The sequence below is a fragment of the Sminthopsis crassicaudata genome, chromosome 2 (assembly GCF_048593235.1).
Source record: "Sminthopsis crassicaudata isolate SCR6 chromosome 2, ASM4859323v1, whole genome shotgun sequence".
Classification (NCBI taxonomy): Eukaryota; Metazoa; Chordata; class Mammalia; order Dasyuromorphia; family Dasyuridae; genus Sminthopsis; species Sminthopsis crassicaudata.
This window is the reverse complement of record NC_133618.1, coordinates 606,487,929-606,507,513: the sequence shown is the minus strand read 5'-3', so window position 1 is coordinate 606,507,513 and position 19,585 is coordinate 606,487,929. Positions and strand designations below refer to the sequence as shown.

The following is a 19,585-nucleotide window of genomic DNA, read 5'->3' as shown; positions in this document are numbered from 1 at the left end:
TAACCAGCCAAAGGTGTGAGAAAGCTTCAAGCTCTCTCTTTGGGTCAGGTTCCCTCACAACTGAACTGGTCTATATGAGACTACACAAGAACTTTTTGTGAAAGAGAACACTTCCAGGACCAAAGGTAACATGGTAACATTAAATAGTATTAAAAAAATCTACAGAAACAAAATAAAAATCACATATAGTAACACTTCATTTTTTCAATACATTATATGAGTGTGTGTACATACACATATGCACACAGGCACAAAGATGTCTCATTCTACTCTCCGACTCTTTCACTTGTCTTTGGGTTTTCTCCATTAGTCCTCTGGAATAACTTTTCAATCATTATACTAATCAGAACTTCTAAGTTTTCAGTGATTTATATTTTTATGTCATTGCATAGACTTTCTCTATTTCTATTCATTTCACTCTCAGTTCATAAAAGATTTTCTCAGGTTTCTCTGAAATCACTGTCTATATCATTTCTTATAATACAGTAGCATTTCATCATATATTTTATTATTTGTTCCAATTTGATTAAGTGTAGCTCTATGACTTCACATAACTTATACTACAGTGCTCCAGGGGGGTCTATGATCCTATCTTATTCATATCAGGTAATGTGCTTCTTTATAATGGTGGATTATAAATTTTACATATATATATAGTATGTCATTCTGATTGAAGCTCTCTTTTTTTTATTTCTGGATGCTTGCAGTATTTTTTTTTCATAATATTCCTGGAAGTTTTCATTTTGGGTTTTTTTCAGGAAATAAACTGAATTCTTTCTATTTCTATTTTGTCCTCTGATTCTAAGAGTTTGGGGCAATTTTCTTTTAAGATTTCTTAAATATGATGTGAGGGTTTTTTCCCTCAAGGCTTTGAGGTAATTCAATGATTCTTAAATTTTTTTTTCTCTTTTATCTGTTTCGTGAAATTTCTTGCATTTTCTTCTTGATTTTGTTTTGGTATTTCTTGGTCTTTTTAAATCATTGGTTTCTATTTGATCCATTCTGATTTTCAGGGAGTGTTTTGTTAGGTCAAGGTTTTGTACCTCTTGTGCCAAGTTGTTAATTCTTACTTTGTGATGAACCTATATTTTTATTGCACATTTCTCTGAAGATATTCTTTATATCACTTTTCCTTCATAAATCCTTTTTTTATGAAGGATAGTAGCCTACTAAGACCCACCATGAACTTCCCCCATTATACTTGAGTGATCCTCAATTATAAACTTGCAGTTAAACAACATCCCTGGAAAAATATTTCTTTGGAAAAACTGGCCTTTTTTCATAGAATAGTTTGGGATCATTAAAAACAAAGAAACAAACAAACAAACCTGTGATTTTCCAAAGACAATCCAAACTACTCTCTTACTTTCATACAATTTTGCATACCACTCATTGTTTGTTTGTAGTCTATCCAAAACACAAATATTGACAAAAACTCCATATATCTAACCTGCATAGTGGAGCAACTAGATAATATAGTGGATAGAGGATCAGTTGTGCAGTCAGGATGGCCTGAGTTCAAATCCAGTTTCAGATGCTTACTAGCTTTGTGATGATAGTCAAAACACTTAACAATAGCCTCCAAAAAAAAAAGAAAAATAAGGAAACATTCTTTATAGTCTTAAAATTGAAAATGGTCATCATGAGATCTTAAGTCTTCCAAAGTTACACATTTTTACAATGATGCTGTTATAAAAATGCTCCTTGTTCTCTCACTCTGTATAGATTCTTGTATATATATAAATATTTTTTTCTAGCTTTCTCTCCACCTGACTCTTTTATCATTTCCTAAAGCATAAGAGTATTTTATCATATTCTCATATTCTCCAATTAACAGGCACCTTAGTTTCCAGGACTGAGAAAAGAGATTCTATAAATACACACACACACACACACACACACACACACACACACACACACACACACACACACATTTTCTTTTATATATGTGCACGCGCGCGTGTGTGTGTGTGTGTGTGTGTGTGTGTGTGTGTGTGTGTGTGTGTGTCTTTTTCATCTCTTTGGGGAATACAATGTCAATGAGAAGAGCCCATGGAGTTCATAATGGAAAGGAGATAAATAATACTGGCGACCAATATACATGCAAAAAAATGCAAGAAACACCTTGCTACAGAGTTGCAAGGCTGTTGATGTCCTTGTACTGTTCCTATTGACTTTGGTACTTCACTCTCTGCTGGATGTTACTTGGCTATAATCACTGATACCTCCAACTTCTGGTTCCAGACAGGTCTATAATAATCCTGACAGGTTATTATACTTTTTCTCTGTTACCTGTTAAGACTCAAAGGTAGATTCAACTGTCTCTTTTAATTTTAAATCCATAGTCCCTTTCTATTGCCTACCATCAGCAAGTGGTTGGAGAATAGAGAACAGAAGAGCGAATTAACTCATTGCTTCTGCTCTGAGATATCCTGGGTAATGATAAAGAGATAGGAAAAGGTAAGATAAAAAAGATATAATTCTCTTTACATTCTCACTGTAATCTCTAAGAGATGAAAACAAAAAATTATCTTCTTTCTCTATAATTGACCCTCTCTTCAACTGCTATAGCTAACTCTCCTTTTAGTTAATTGGTTTTCCTTTCCATATAGGCCCAAGGACCAGGGCAGATACGCTTGGTCAATGACCAGACAATTCCCACACAGTATCAATTGTCATCATCCAATGAGCAAGGTCTTATAATCTTTTCAAGTTGATTAAAGAACTTAACATCCACAAAGTTGTAAAAAAATTCATCGCCCTTTCTTGGGTTAACTGTCAGGTTGAGAAGCACATTCACATCATTTTCCTTTAGAGGACTTTATATTTTCAACCAATTTTACCCTTGTCTGCCATATCTGTCAGGGTGCCAAAGAGATTGTGTCTGCTGACATTTTCTAAACTCTTTTGATCTCTTCATTATGACTACTACTGTTTACGTTAGCAAATGGAATGGTTATAATTAACAATGATTTTTGTTTCTCTATCCACTTCTATAGGTGTATGTGTATGTATATAAACATGAAAAGCTATTTAAGTAGATCAAGTTCTATTTAACTGTATAGCTTAACTTGTTCTCATTTTTATTATTCATGCTTTGCATTAATTTTAATTTTTGCTCTACAAAGTCACTGGCCTGACTTTATATAGATCCCACATCAACAATGGATTGTTTCTTATCTGTTTATCTTTTTTAAAATAATGTGGTACCTGCAATGTCCAGTGCCTCCCAATTATTTTCTCAAAGGATTTATGTGTATATGTACATATATGTATATCCATATATAAGCACACATGCGTGATTTATTATTAAAATACATGACCCAAAATATCATTAAGAATAGGACACTCTAGAATGCTGCTAAAAATCTCTTCAGATGGAATCCGCTTATTAATGAAATAGTATTTAAGAATGTTATAGGTGGAGGAACCTTGGATATAATGTAATTTAAGCCTCTTACTTCACAGATGAATATCTAGGCAAAGTTATTTAGCCTGTCCCAACTCTGCTTAACAGTACCAACACTATCTTCTAACAGTAGTATGCCTCAGAGTTTACTCCTGGGCCCGATTCCCTTCTCCCTCTATATTACTTCACCTGGTGATCTCATCAATTCCCATGGATTTAATTACCTTCTCTATACTGATAATTCTCAAATCTACCCATTATACCCCAAACTCTCTTCTAACCTCCAACTACCTTTCAAATACCATGAATCAGATAGTCAATAAACACCTTAAATTTGCTATGTTTAAAACATCATTCCCGACCTCCTCACACCTTCTAACTTCGCTTTTACTGTAGAGGACAATACCATCCTCTCAGAATCACCAGATCTCAACCTAGGAATCATCCTGGACTCCTCACTCTCTCTCATGCCCTATATCCAACTTTTGCCAAAGCTTATCAATTTCTCCTTTGCAACATTTGTCAAATAAATCCCTTTCCTCCTCAACTCTACTACATGCCCTCATTACTTCTCACCCGAATTATAACAACAGCCTGCTGGTTGATCAGTCTACCTCAAGTTTCTCTCTGCTCCAATCCATACTCCATCTAGACATTACTAAAGTAATTTTCTTCAAGCACAGGTCTATGTTACCTCTCCCACTCAATAAGTTCTAGTGTCTTCCTATTGCTTCCAGCATCAAATATAAAATGCTTTGTTTAGCATTCAGAGTCTTTCAGAACTTAGTCCCCCCTACCTTCCCAGTCTTCTCACACCTTATTCACCCAACACTGAACTCTCCAGTGACACTAGCTATTCCACAAAGAAGACATTCCATATCTTAGTTCCCCATATCTTTCACTAGCTGGCTATCTCCCATGCCTAGAATGCTCCCCCCTCAACGACTGACTACTGACCTCCTCAGCTTCCTTTAAGTCCCAACTAGAATCCTATCTTTTATAAGAAGCTTTTCCTAATCCCTATAATTCTAGTGTCTTCCTTCAATTAACCATTTCCTCCTTATTCTGTAGATAAATTGCTTTGTATATACTATTTGTACAAGATAGAGACTGTCTTTTGTCTCTTTTTTGTATCTTCAGTGCTTAGTACAATGTTTGGCACATAGGAGGTAATTAATAAATATTGATTATTTTCTGCCCCCAAGAAACTACTAGATATCAATGTAGGAGACATTTTAGAATTAGGGATTTATGGACAGTCAGGACAATGGCTGATTAGAGCAAAGGTAAATAATAGCAATTTAAAAGAAAAAAAAAAGCATCGTATGTAATTGTAAGAGTTTCCAGCATGACTTATTTGAATAAATTATAGATTCTGATAGATACAAAAATAATAAATGTATGGATATTGATTCTGAATATTGCACTTTCTTAAAGAAATTTAAATTATTTCAAACATTGGTAATAATAAGGCCAAAGGCACTAATGCATTCCTAATTGACTTGTGAACTGAATCAACCATTCTGGAGAGCAATTTGGAACTATGACCAAAGTTATCAAATTGTGCATACCCTTAGATCCAGCAGTGTCTCTATTGGGCCTGTATCCCAAAGAGATCATAAAAAAGGGGAAATGACCCATATATGTAAAAGTGTAGCAGCTCTTTCTGAAGTGGCAAGAAACTAGAAACTAAGTGGATGCCCATCATGTGGGGAATGGCTTAATAAGTTATGATATATGAATGTAATGAGATATTATTACTCTATAACAATCAACAGGATGATTTCAGAAAATCCTGAAAAGTCTCATATGAACTGATGCTGAGTGAAGTGAGCAGAACCAGAAAAACACTGTACACAGTAAAAGCAATATTGTACAATGATAAACTGTGAATGACATTCTCAGCAATATAATGATCCAAGACAATTCCAAAGGGTTATCCAACTCTACAGAAAGAACTGATAGGTGTATGAATACAGAGTATATTATTTTTCACTTTTTTTGGGGGGGGGAGTTGATTTTTTTTCCTTTGAGTCTGTGTCTTCTTTTATAACATGAATTAATATGGTAATATGTTTTACATGATTGAACATGTATAACCCAAAACAAGTTATTTACTACCTCAGGAGGGGTGCTGGGAGAAAAAATCTGGAATACAAAATAAAAAAAAAAATAAATGTTATAAAAAAGGGAAAAGGACCTACATGTGCAAAAAGGTTTGTAGCAGCCCTTTTTGTAGTAGCAAGGAACTGGAAACTGAGTGGATGCCCATCAGAGAATGGCTGAATAATTTGTAGCATATAAATGTTATAGAATATTGATATATAAGAAATGATCAGACTATTTCAGAGGGGTCTGGAGAGATTTACATGAACTGATGCTAAGTGAGTGAGTAGAACCAAGAGAACATTGTACACAGCAACAAGATGATGATCAATTCTGATGGATGTGGCTCTTTTCAACAGCAAGGTGATTCAAGCCAGTTCCAATAGATTTGGGATGGAGAGATCTATTTGCGCCCAGAAAGAAGATTGTAGGGATTGAGGGTGGATCACATCATAGTATATTTACTTTTTTGTTATTATTTGATTGCTTTTTGTTTTGTAATTTTTTTCTTTTTGATCTGATTTTTCTTGTATAGCATGATAATTGTATATGTATATTGTATAAATGTATATGTATTGATATTTGTATAGAAGAATTGCACATATCTGATATATATATATATAGGATTGCTTGCCATCTGGAGGAAGGAGAATAAAGAAGGGAGAAAAAAATTTGAACACAGGGTTTTGTAGGGGTGAATGTTAAGAACTATCTATGCATGTATTTTGAAAATGAAAAGCTTTAAAGAAAAAAAGACAAAAAAAGGATTATCAAAAAATGTTAACAATTATCTTTACATGTAAGTGGGGAAAAATTAAATAATATTGAAAAAACCCCAGCAAGACCAAGAGAGTTTAGAAATTATTCAGGATATCTTTTAGCTCCTTGACTAAGTAAAAAGACATGAAGGCAAGGACAGTATACTTATAAGCTGATTTTCAAAATAATGTAAAGGTATATATGATAGGATGTTATAAATTATATTGCTTCACAAAATACAAAAAAAAGGAAGAGTAAAATGAATTTGCACAAAGCTTGATATGAGACAAATTATTCAAAAAGTATTTTTATCTAAAATTCTTAGTTTTTCTACCTGACAGCTCCTCATTCTCTATTAGAGGATCACCACGATGTCTCACTCCTTATTTGTAGAAGTACCTCAAAGCTCTGCCCTGGGCTCACTCTCACCCTCACTATATAATCTCATTAATAATGAGATGTAGATGACTTCAAATCTACATATATCCAACTCTAATCTTTCTCCACTACCAAATCTCACTACCAAAAGCCTGTTACATGAATTCCATCTGGTTGTGATAGGCACTGCAAAACTCAAATTTGTTCCCAAACTGAACTCACTATCTTTTCCTCAAAACTCAGTTCCCTTCTCTTAACTATTCTATCTCTCCTGAGATCACCACCATCCTTTCAATTGCTATGACTCACAATTACAGATTCACTCTAAACCCTTTACTCTCTCATACTTTCCATATCTAATCAATTGCCAACAGATTCCTCCTCCACAATACCTCTCTTAGCTGTCCCCTTTTCTCCATTTATATGGCCAGCACCCCAGGTTAGGCCCCCATTATCTCTTGCTTGGACAACTGCAACAGCTTCCTAATTAGTATTCATGCCTCCACTCTCTCTCCTCTACAATTAGTCTTTCACACAGCTGCCAAATTGCAATTCCTAAAGCACAGTTCTGACCATGTCACTCTCCTTGTGAAGCTTCAGAGGTCCCCTACTGCTTCCAGGATAAAATACATTCTTCTCACTTTTAAAGTTCTTCATAGCCTTGCTCCAGCCTCTCCTTCTGGACAATTTCATATGTAAGTCCACTTCATGTATTCTACATTCCATCCAAATTGGTCTACTTGCTGCTACCCATATATAACATTTCATATCCTTCCTTTCTACATTTGTAAGGACTCTCCTCTAGGCCTGGAATATTATTTCTTCTTATCTTTACCTCTTGGCATCCCTTCAAGGTCCTGCTTAAGAGTATTAATTCTTCTATCATAAATTACCTTGTGTTTATTTTGTATTTATTTATTCATGAAATATTGTTTCCCTCAAATATAATGCAAACTTTTTAAAGGAAGGGACTTTCCTTTATGTCTGTTTTCTCAGTCACTGAATTGAATTGTATATAGATTCATAAAACAAATGTGTTTTTTCAAATAACATGGCTTTCGTTTAGGTGATAATACAATAAACCTGCAATCTCCATCTGAGACCTAAATAAAAGAATAATATATATAGAAAATATATCTAGGAAAGACTTAGTTGGTCTCAGTCTGAGAGGTTAATAACCATGTGAATGTATAAATAAGAAGAACAGAATTCTAATCAAATAAGTGTCTTGAATTTTTATTGGAAGGGAAGAAGAACTCTTTAAAAAAAAGTAATTTGATGAAAAAATAAACTACAAAATACAAATTATGTTCAAAATTTAAACTTCCTTAATGGACGTATATTTAAGTCCATTTTCATCATTATTTGCTAATCTACATTGTCTAGTTAAAATAATCAGGCATAAAATGTTGAGATAACTGGCTTCCATTAACAAGCATGTGATTGGCAGGATGATAAAGTCTTTTCACTCACAGGTCAGCTTTTTTTTTTTTAAAGGGCAGTCCTGCTGATCCATCTTTTAGCTACAGTCTCTCATTGAGTCCCAATTCTCTTGCCTTTAAGCTTTGATATGGTTCTAACTTTTCTCTTGTATCAGCCCCTACTTGTCATCAACTTCTCTATTTGGAACAGCAAATATTAGAAGTTTGACCTCAGGGCAAAGTCCGGGTGGGCAGGTAAAACTTGACCACTGGACTTACTTCCTTATCTTTCATACCCCACAATTCATGAGGCAGTATCAAATTCAAACTAAAAAGCAGAAGCATGACCTCCCTCTCATAAGAACTATGAGAAGAGCCTCTTTTGCTCTCCTAAGTATACTTGAAAAGAACTGTCAGCTATTCTATTAACATAGAAATGTATTACAGATTAGAAAATGAGGAGGGAGAAGAAATTAATCAAAAATCCAATTAAAAGGTAAATGATGCAGGTGTTAGAAACCTCTTTAGTGCTGATGATTTACAACTTCAACTTAAGGCATTAAAAGAATAAATTATGCAATGTTTGTATAAAGATAAGGAACCTATACTATATCATGAAAAAAATCACAGTTGTTCTTATTTATAAGATAACTGGCATAATAAATATAGCAAGGAATATTAATCTAAGTGAAAATGTATAGTCTGCAAGAATATTTAAATCCTCAATGTTTCCATTTTTTACTAGTTTAAACATTTATTATCTCTCCATTTAATTTTTCATAAACAAATTTTATAATAAAACAGATAAAGGTAAAATACTTTTTCAATACTTTTTCTTTTGGTGACATTAGATCTAGGATTCTTTTTTTTTTTAAAGAGTTAGACCACAGTGGTCAGATTGTCAAAAACAAAAAGTTACCTGTTCTTATTTCTAATACAAATATAGAGGGACTACAATTATATTTCATCATTAACTATTAGAGGGAAATGATCTTAAGCTCTTGTCAAAACTAGAGAAATTAAAATGCAATTACTCCATAATATTAAATTCTATTGCATAGTTCTCAACATAACTGATCATGTATCACATTTTGATAGGTATTTCTATGGAAAATACAAGAAAAATTACACATATAAAATAATTTGTGACCTTTTCATTTTCCATTAATATATTTAATATTTTGGGAATTAATCATTTTATTGAACAGTTAAAATCAGGGATGTTGATAGTCATAAATATTATTCACTAAAGTTTTATTAAATTATTAGAAATATGACAAAGAAATCATTTGGTCCCAAGGGGCTAAATATACATACTTGAACAGATAATGAAGCCAAAATGACATGAAATTGACAATGATAACATGATAATTTAGGTGTGACCTATCATAATAATAGAAAGTACAATTTGTTTTAGGAAGAAAATTTTAGTATTTAATATTTAGTGAGATAAACACTAAAAATTCAAATTTAAAATACAGATTTTAGAACTGTAAGCAATGTTTATTGAGGGGTTATAAACATGATCACAGCCCCTTCTGAAAATTCTATACTATGTTTTTTTAATATAGCAGAGTGTAAATGACACAATAAAAACACAATTTCAAATTTCCAACAAGTAGTTATTTGTGCATATTGGGAACCATTCTAACTGCTTTGTATATCTCAAGTAAGTTGTAATGTAGTTTCATTCCTTGAAACAAGGGAATATACTTTATGGAGCAAGGAAGAGCTGTTAGCAATCTAGTTAGCAAAACAGAGAGAAAAATGTACTCCATAAGTGGTAATCCTTTTTTAAAAATTTGATTTTATGATTTTTTTTCAGTTAAGAAGCAATAATTTTCTCTCCATCCAATTTCCTCTTTCTCTCGCCCTAACCTACTGAACAAAAAGAAAGGTAAGAAAATCTTTCTAACATATGAAATCAAGGAAAGCAAATTCTCCCTGGCCATGTTCAAAAAAGTATGTCTCCTTCTACATCTTAAATTCATCACTGGTCTGTTAAGATTTGTGTAGCATATTTCAGAGGACCAGAGATGAAAATTGTGGTTTATCATTACATCAATCAGGATTCTCAAGTCTTTGTGGTTTTTTTCTTGATAATGTTATTTAATCAATTGCTCTCCTAGTTCTGTTCAATTGTTGTTGCATTAGTTCAAACAAGATTTCTCCATCATTTTCTTTTGGTGCAGTAACATTTCAGTATTCATATGCCATAATTTGTTTAGCCATTCTCCAAAAGGAAGGTACTCTTCTTAGTTTCCAGTGTTTTGCTACTACAAAAATAACTCTATAAATATTTTTATAAATCTTCTTTCTTTGAATTCTTAAAGGTTTAAGCTTAGCAGTGAAATTACTAGGCCAAAGGGTATGCACAGTTTAGTGACTTTTGAAAGTATAGCTCCAAATTGTTCTCCAGAATGGTTTAAGCAATTCACAGTTCCACTAACGATGTAAAATTATGCCTATTATCACAATCCCCTCCAATAATTGTCATTTTCCATTTTTATCATCGTTATCAATATTATGGGTATCAGGTTGTTTTAATTTAAATTTTCTGTTAGTGATTTGAAGCATTTTTTTTTTAATAATGGTAATGATATTTCCTTTGGTTCATGATGAGATCCTACTCCCCACTATTAGGAAAACTTGTTACAAAGAATATGCTTAAAGGAAATAAGGTTAATTTTCCAAGTTTTTTTTAACCATCTAAAATAGGGGTATATCTTCACTCTTCCCATTGTTTCTTTGAGTAAAGATAGTTGACCAAATCAGCAAAGCTGCTTTATCTATTGATTTTTAGTATAGACATTAGTGAGCCATGTCATTGTCACTGGTAATTAAGTGGACCAAATAGAAACCAGGATCCCTAAATTGCACATGATGCCTGTGGCTACATAATGACTTAGGAAACGATATACTTTATATTGACATTATCTATGTTTTATTGTATTTTTATTTATTTTGCTCCAGTTACATCTTAATCTGGTTTGGATTGCATTTTAGAGTGTGGAAGGCCACACATGGTCCCAGGATATCTGTTTGACACCTATAAAAGTTAACTTATATAGAAATAAACTTTATGTATTTTATATAACTCAGTTGGATCTGTGATCTCAATCTGAAAGTTTCTTCCAATAATGAAGATCACAGCTCATCCATCCCTGCCTATCCTCTGCCATTAGTCTTCTTATAAATTCATCAAAAAAAGATCCACTCAGCATTTTTGCTTTTCTCTAGCACTAAAAGAGTGCCACTGAAGCAATCTTGTTGTTTACCTGTCATATAATGCTTTCACCAGTCCATTTTTTCTTTTTATCATAATTTCCTTTACAATAATTCAAATTTCCTGAGTAGTTATGCTGAAGCCCCCTCACACTTACCAAGAATTTCTCTATTGTCCTCTGTGTGATAATTTTTTTTGTTCTTTGGAGAATATTATATTCTATATCTTACTGACCTACAATATATCAATAAAATATTAATATTAAAAAATAATGGACCTTTGATTCCATGAGAATATTGGGGTACTTAAGGAGTCTTCTGAAAGCAATCCAGACTGCTTTTCTCTTTGTTTTCAACACAAGGCCCAAGTCACTGTCCATCTATGCCATATGACTCACATATACATACTAATGGACAAACTCTACAAAATGTCCATCTAAGTGTGCCATAATCTGGACAATAAATATTCATTCATTTGGAATTTCCAGTTTGGATGATCAAATCAAAGTCTTCTGAGAAACAGATCTCTTCTAGGAAGTACTTCAGTGTTTCAGAGTAACCAGCACAACTTATTACTTCTTCTATATTCCTCTATCCATGAAGGCAACTCAATGCTGATCATGGAGTAAGATTTAATAGCATTTGCACTAAAATCTTGATAATTAGGACATTGATCCTAAATCAATTATTCTTGCTTTCTTTAAAACTTATTTACTTTCACTTCCAAGTTATATGACACTGGGCAAGTCACTTAACCCCAACTGCCTCAGCAAAAAAAACAAACAAAAAAAACCAAACAAAAACAAAAACAAAAAGCACTTGTTTACTTTCACGTTAACTTCAGCATCTAATCTTTTTGAGCTATTTGTAGCTTTTCTCTACCAGTAAATTGCCAAACTACTGTTCCTATTTTAGTAAGTGTTAACTAAACATCCACTGATAAAAATTCAGCATGATGGAATATTAAAGGATGGAGTCACAGAAGAAATGATATCTATCTTCTAATTAACTCAGTAACAAAGCATCTAAAAATACATTTCTTTTCAAATGTATATTGTACACATAGTAAATGTACATTGTAAGAACATTCAAAAGTTTAAAAAAAAAAAAAAAAAGGCCAAAGAAAGGAAAGGCCTATTATTACATCTTACTTGTCTGAGGTCAATGAAAGCTAACTGCAGGGTATCCCCTTGGAATCCTGGCACAGGCTCAGAGCTAGCAAACACTGGAGAAAAAAAGAATAACATTAACAACATGACTAAAATATTTTAATATTTAACAGCTGAATTCATTTCTGCTCATCATAAATGTTGCTATAATATATTCTAATCTTAGGCTTAGCAATTTCATATGAAAGTTAGCCATTTATAATCAATAATGTCCTCTTCTGGAATACTTTCCACACCCAATACCACAAATATTCTAATAACTTAGAACTTCTGATCTGCTATAATCCTTTTATGATATATTTAGAAGGACTATATGAAAGTACAAAAGAAATAATAACTTCAATCACATAAAGTTTTTAAAATTTGGCCTCAGGTGAATGATTATAATAAGAAACACTTAAAAATGGTATCAATTCGATGGCTGTCAACATTTTTTAAAAATCTGCTTTTGTTACAGCATTTGTTCTATTAAAAAAAAATTCCTACCTCAAGTCAAACAGCAATAAAAGACAGACAGCAGGGTACAAAGTCAGCTTTGTATGCAGACAACAGGTGGAATGTTTTAAGCAGCAAAATCAGAAATAAGTAGGAATGTCTGTTCATTTCTTTTAATAAATTTTCTCATAAAAGCATGCTGGCTCTACTTTAAAGATTAAAAAGGTTTCAAAACAAGCAACATGTTTCCAAAAATACCTTTAAAGAACTGATTACTATAGCAGTAAAAATGTTAACATTGGGATTTTGGCCACTTCTACTTTATATTATTTTATTGAAATTTTAGTTGGTTTTAAAACAAAGGCTTCAAATTTTACAAAAATAAGAATATGCACATAAATAACCTAGAAATTGCTATTAGGTTTAATATTGTCCCCCTAGGTCTGTAACCAATCTCTGTCTCTGCTACTAAGGAATTTTTAAAAATTAGGGGAGAGTACAGTTTAAGTTTTTGTGAGATATCAACTTCAAATCTAGAGATGTGCTCCACAACAATCTAATTTAACTTACAATTTAATGGTAACTTGTCTTCTATGAAATTACCTGAATCTTTTGGAAGAATATTTCTCTTTTCAGCTAGTTTCCCTTACAATTGTGTTCTTAGGGAGTAGGGTTGGCCTGGAGCATTCCCTACAGAACTCAACATGTGTTTCAACCCTTCCAGAAATTTAGTTCCCTGCTAATGGGCACAAGCAACCAACATCTAGGGGGTCCCTTAGTCCTGGTGACTGATAGTTTGTATCAAAAATTATTAGTAACTGAGAGTTGTTGGCTACAAGAAATATAGAAAAATTCCACCCATCTCTATTTGGAGAATGCAGTTTAGGATCCTGCCAGCTCTCCCATGGACTATCAGGAAGGGGTAGAAGGAATTTCTTTCCCTTCTCCCCCAGCAGCAAAGGAAAAGAAACACACAGTAGTAAAAACATGTACTTGCCTAGATAAGCCAGAAACTTGCCTATATGAACCTCAAGACTTTGCAGCTGCCTCTTCTGCTTTGTTTACTTCTCTGAGCACATCTTTCACCAACTACCACTGATACTTGAAAGATGGCTAACACTTAGCCTTCACAGCTACCTCTTGAGTTTGAGAGGTCTTGCCTTCTGAGCGGGTGCCAGCTGGTCAGGAAGAGGTACTTCTAATATCACTTTTCAAGAGGAGAAATGACCAACAACAGGTTCATTCTGAACATGAAGGAAATAAAGACCCATGCCTAATTGGTCAGGTCTAGATTTTGTGAGTTGCTTCAATAGTACAAATCCAAATTAGATGTGAAATACCTGTTCATCAGTTTTAAAAAGTTAAAGGGTATGCTTGATATGGCAGATTATTACTTTAAGTTATAATTTATATGAAAGATTATTTCTTTTAAGTATTTGTTAAAATACACAATCTTTTGTGTTTTAAGAATTTTGTGGAGAAAATAAATAACTGTCCTCCAATGGATAGCTGTTCTGTACTCAGAATATCTTTTCTAGAAGGGACTGTTTATACCCTTTGGAGAAATTCTTGACATGAACTATATATAAGCATAGTTTTAGAAATTTTCCCCAGAGTTTCATTCCGTAATGAAAGTATAATCATCCAGAATGTAAGAAAAACATAATTCCCTCTCTCTGGATCTCATTCCCTCATGACTGAAATTGTGCAAATCCGTGACAGAACTTCTTATGAAAGAGAAAGCTTCTAAGGCCAAAGGAAATGTGGTAATACCAAATAGTATGAAAATCTAAAGCAACAAAATAAAAATCAAAGTGCATTATGTTATTGCTTATTTTTTCAACATCATAAAAATGTAATGATAAACATGAATTTCACAAATAACTGAGGCTTAACTTTTGTGAGTTTTTATATTTTTTTTAAATTATTAAATTTAAATTGCTTCTGTTAGAAATCTTTCTAAACTGAATTATACATATCTGTTTATAATTTAGTCTTTTCAAGAAAGCCTTTTTTTAATTAGTCATGGTCAACATTATGAATATCAATATACTATAATATGAGGAACTCAGAAGTTACTGAAGTTTTGCCCCTATATTAGGTGGTCACCAGCAGTCATGCTGTTTGAACTACCTTTATGATTTTTCTATTTACTCACTCTCTTTCAAACCATAAGCTATCACTTCTTGCTTCTGACAATATGTCAGCACTCCTTTTCCTCCTCTTCCATTTAGGCAATGGAGAGGCATATGATGGGATATAAGCAGGGTGCAATAAATAACCAATGAGGAAGTTGGAAGAAGAGGCTGAAGGGGAATAATAAAAGATGTCATTAAGAAATTATATAACAGAAATACAAGGTATGGTTAGAAGGCAAGAATGAGGAATAATCTCTCTCCTTGTAGGCTACACTGCACTCTACAATTTCTCTACCATACCCCAGGAAGTTCTTTATGCCCTTGAAGCCTTTTCCTCTGATTGGATGGCTCTTCCCAGAATCTTTATTGAAAAAGGTCACCTAGATCAGCCATATCTCATTTTGCTCCACTCTTTACCGTACTCCGAACTTTCTCTATCATATCTTTCCTCTGTATAGACACCTGGTAACTTCATTCCTTCTCCCTCCCCCGTTTTGCTTTTCAGCTTTAGTTTATTCGATGTCTCCCTCTCATCTGATTAAAATGCAATGCTCTTTGGGAGCAAGAATGATCTTTTGGCTTGCATTTGTATTTCCAATGTTTAGCATAGTGGCTAACAACATAATAAGTACTTAATAAATGCTTGATGATGGACTAATTAGAAGACAAATGAACTACCAGTATGTTTTACAGTTACCCCCATGTCAGGAGAAAGGGAAAAAGGTCATTAGCAAAAGGCTGACCTCCTGTGTTGAATTTAAGGGATGACATCAATAAGGATTACAAAGGAAAGGAAGAAAGGGATGGAGTATGATTTGCTCAAACTTCCAAATTGATAAGATCAAAGATCCATTTGAATATCTCAGTACTTCTATGTATACTGTCTTCTTTTTTAATGGAGATTTATATTATGAAGCTTCTCAAACTTTACATAGCTTAATATCTCAGCAAATCTTAATTTAATCCTGTTAGGATAAATATAACAAGTTCTGAATTTCAGTCTCAGCTTAGTTACATAGAATAATCAATATTAGCAACAAGATAAAATAAAATTGCTTTAGTCCAGCATTTGAGGTCCCCTCCACAATCCATTCCAAGTTGCCTTTCCAGCTTTGTTTCATATAGCTTCCTTATTTGTGACCATCAAGATGCTCTCTGGAAAGAGCTTTCAAAAAAAGACATAATTCTGTCATTGAACAGGTAAGGAGACTAAGGTCCTGAAATATGAGGCAACCTGACAAAAATAACATTTAAGGTGAAAAGCAGTGAGTTAGATCAGCTTTGCAATCACAGATTTCACATATTTTCAGTATTTTAGGTTCCTCATCTGCAGAATGGAGATTTTGGACTACAAAGTGTCTAAGTTCACTTCTAGCTTTAAATCTTATCATTCTTTGAAGACCAACTTTGCCTTCCCACTATTTGTCTCCCCTAGATACTCTTGTGAAGGTATTGGTATAAACAGTCTCAACTAGATTAAGCTACTTCCCTTTGTCAAGCAGCACTCAAGCATCATACAACCAAGGTTCTTTGTCCTTTTCCATTTCATCACCTTCAAACACCCAACTCTCTACTATACTGACAGCCACAATCTAAACTTTACATTTCCTAGCTCTTCTGCCTACACCTCTGATGATAAGTTCCAATTTCCTAGTCTGAACTTTTTGATCCCTGTTGTCTGACTTTCCTGCACTCGACTTCTCTGCCTGGGCTCTAAGCACCTGTCTCCAAGATCTTTTTGCTTTGACTGATTTTCCTGACCTTAATTTATATTACCTACCTATTACTAACCTATCTAGTCAAATAATGAGTTCTATTCTTCCAACCCTTAGTCATCCCTATTCTGCTGTTACCTTGGTATACAAATAGTATATTTTCTTTTTAGTTTCTAGGTTGCCTCTTTAGAATTAATTTAAGGTGGGTTTATGGTACAAAAAAACACTAAAAAATAGCAATGGGAATTAACAGTATTTAAACAACAACTAAGCACCTTAAGATACCCTCTTATTAGAGAAAATATATTATTTAAATGATTTTGGATAATTCCTTGAATCAATGCATTGAGATTTTCTTTGTGCCATGAGGTTAATTTAAGAAAATTAAAATTAATTCCATGTACATTAAAACTCTGAAAATTAATGATCTAATTTGTTATTACAAAATATACACATATTTTGGTAGTCATGTCTCTATCAAATACTTTGATATGAACTTGTAAAAAATTTCTAGTGCAGGAGTATAGAGATTTCTCATAGGCTCTCTGATGATCAAGCCAATTTTTTGTTCAGTAAAAGAAATGAAGTACTTTGTGATATCAATGAGTTCTCCTAACCTATGACTTCAAGGAAATGTTATTTGGGAGATTAAAGATGTGCTACAGGGATTTCTCTACAAATTCTAGAGTGGATAGCTTCTCCGATTTCTTCCAATTCTGACATTCTGTATTTCTTTGAATAAGTATATAAATTCTCTGTATAGGAAATAAATTCCCAGCAAAAGTGGTTCTTTGGGAAACTTCATAATAATAGTAAAGAGATACATTTTTTTTTCATTTGGACCTAAAAGAATAGTAATTCCTACCTTAAAGTAACAAATCCAATGGACAAATAATGGTCATCTGTCAATAACCTAAAGGATGCAATAATTTACCTGGGCACCACCAACATACTACTGAAAATAAGTAGGCATGAAAAATAGCTTAACAAATGTCTATATTGAGATGACTCTTGAATAAATAAGTCTTTATATTGAGCTGATAAGGCAGCTTCTAAGGAATATAAAGGAAATAAGATGTCCAATTCACATAGAATAGAAATAATCTCAATTGTGAGCTGGACAGTTTGCTGAAAGAAAAAAAAATTAAGGCAGGGTGAAACAAAGATAGTTCCCGAGTAAAGGGGAAAAAAATGAAAGTATATCTAAAGGAAAATAATTCCTTCTAAAAACCTAGAATTTTTCCTTCTTTTTAAATCATTTTTTTGAGTGAAGAGAGGATACCTTTTCTTCCTTTTTCTTTTCATAAAAGCAAACTTTCCTTTTTCACTTACAAACTTTCATTTTTCACTTATTTCTTGAAAGAAATGAGCAAGCTCATAAGTAAATGGGGCCATTCTTACCCTACTTAGAAATACATGGCTCTAATCTCCTACTTTAAAAGTCACTCTCCAATATAGAATTTATTATCTCAAAATTTACCTCACATAAGTATTTATAATCCCCCTTGTGCCCCACTGATTTTCAATTTCTCACCAGTGGTGCCTAACTAAATTGCTGAGTACTTGAGTTTATGATGAGGTGGAATTTGCCAACAAGGAGTTTTCATCATTCCCTATTGAGTTGGTTCTATAAAACTGAAAACTATTCAATACTTGTGTATAGAGGTCCACATAGTCACTGATTTTATATAAATTTAATGCTAATACAAAGCAAGATCTAATATGAGACCTATCATATTATCAACTATGACTCTGGCCACATCATGTCTGAACCACAGTCTCCTCATTTGTAAAATGGATATTTTCTTATTGTGTTTTATCAATCAAAGCCACACTTTGTTCGTATTGCTGTAGGTACAAATAAGCCTAAGAATTGCAGGAAGGAAGAAAAATATTCAGAATACAAGAAAAGATTCAGTCATAATAGAAGGTTTAATAGACCAAAAGAAAAAGGAACCTAATTTCACAGATTAAGTTCATTCAGAATAGAATGCTGAGAGAAACTATGGGACATCATTGAAATGGTTGGACTTCCTAGAGCTAGTGTTCTTATTCCAAGCTGTGTGAACTTAGTTTTTAAAATATGTTTTATTCTATGACTATTCTGAAGGGCTTATGATAAAAAAGCCTATCTATACCCAGAGAAGAAACTGATTGTGTCTAAATACAAATCGAAGCATTCTTATTTCCTTCTCTCTTCTCTCTCTTTCTCCTCTCTCCTCCCTCTCTCTTTTTCTCTCTCTCTTTCTCTTTTAACTTTTCTTGAGGATTTTTATTTCCATTAGGGAGAGCTGTGTTTTTTTCTCACAACTTAACTTTTATGTAAATGTTTTTATACAACTTCACATGTGTTTTCTTAATTGTAGGTGGGGATAAGAGAGAAAATTTAGAACTCAAAATTTCAAAAAAAATGTAAAAAATATTTTTGTTTTGAATATAACTGGGGGAAATATTAAATAACTAAAATAAAAAATATATTTTGATCATTTTATTTCAATAATTGATTTCTTTTGTAATTCTATATATTTTATTTCATTTATTAAAAATATTCCAAGAAGGAATTCATAGACTTCACAGACATGATACAAAGAAGAACCTCTGATCTAGAGAAAAGAAAATATGAAAGGTGGGAAAATGGTTTGTCATTTTTTTTTTAACTTTTCCACTTCTACTCCCCTCTCTGGCATCCCCTAGCACTGTGGCTGATCTTATTTCCTCCCCTGAGAAGCAAAGCAGTATGCTTCCCAGAAGCTATGGCTATTGGAAGTTTATTTAGAAGCTTGTATCCCTTTTGGCCTCTCCTATTAAATTTCTTAATTGTTCTTAGATT

General features: G+C 33.0%; 1 protein-coding gene and 1 long non-coding RNA gene across 10 annotated transcripts in view; one reads left to right on the top strand and one right to left on the bottom strand.

Moving 5' to 3' along the window:
• EXOC6 (exocyst complex component 6) overlaps nt 1-19,585 on the bottom strand; it is a 194,462-nt gene that overhangs the window by 36,781 nt on the left and 138,096 nt on the right. For 8 of the 9 annotated variants that reach the window (XM_074295881.1, XM_074295877.1, XM_074295883.1 and 5 more), the window contains one exon: nt 12,450-12,523. The exons of the other annotated variant lie outside the window; for it this stretch is intronic. In XM_074295881.1, the coding sequence (XP_074151982.1) occupies nt 12,450-12,523 (74 nt within the window). The remainder of the gene's footprint in view (nt 1-12,449; nt 12,524-19,585) is intronic. 9 annotated transcript variants of the gene reach the window in all.
• The window catches only part of LOC141558528 (uncharacterized), a 103,956-nt gene continuing 91,604 nt past the window's right edge, over nt 7,234-19,585 (top strand). Inside the window, exons 1-2 of the long non-coding RNA XR_012487090.1 lie at nt 7,234-7,347; nt 9,899-9,970. This is a non-coding gene — a long non-coding RNA (uncharacterized LOC141558528). The remainder of the gene's footprint in view (nt 7,348-9,898; nt 9,971-19,585) is intronic.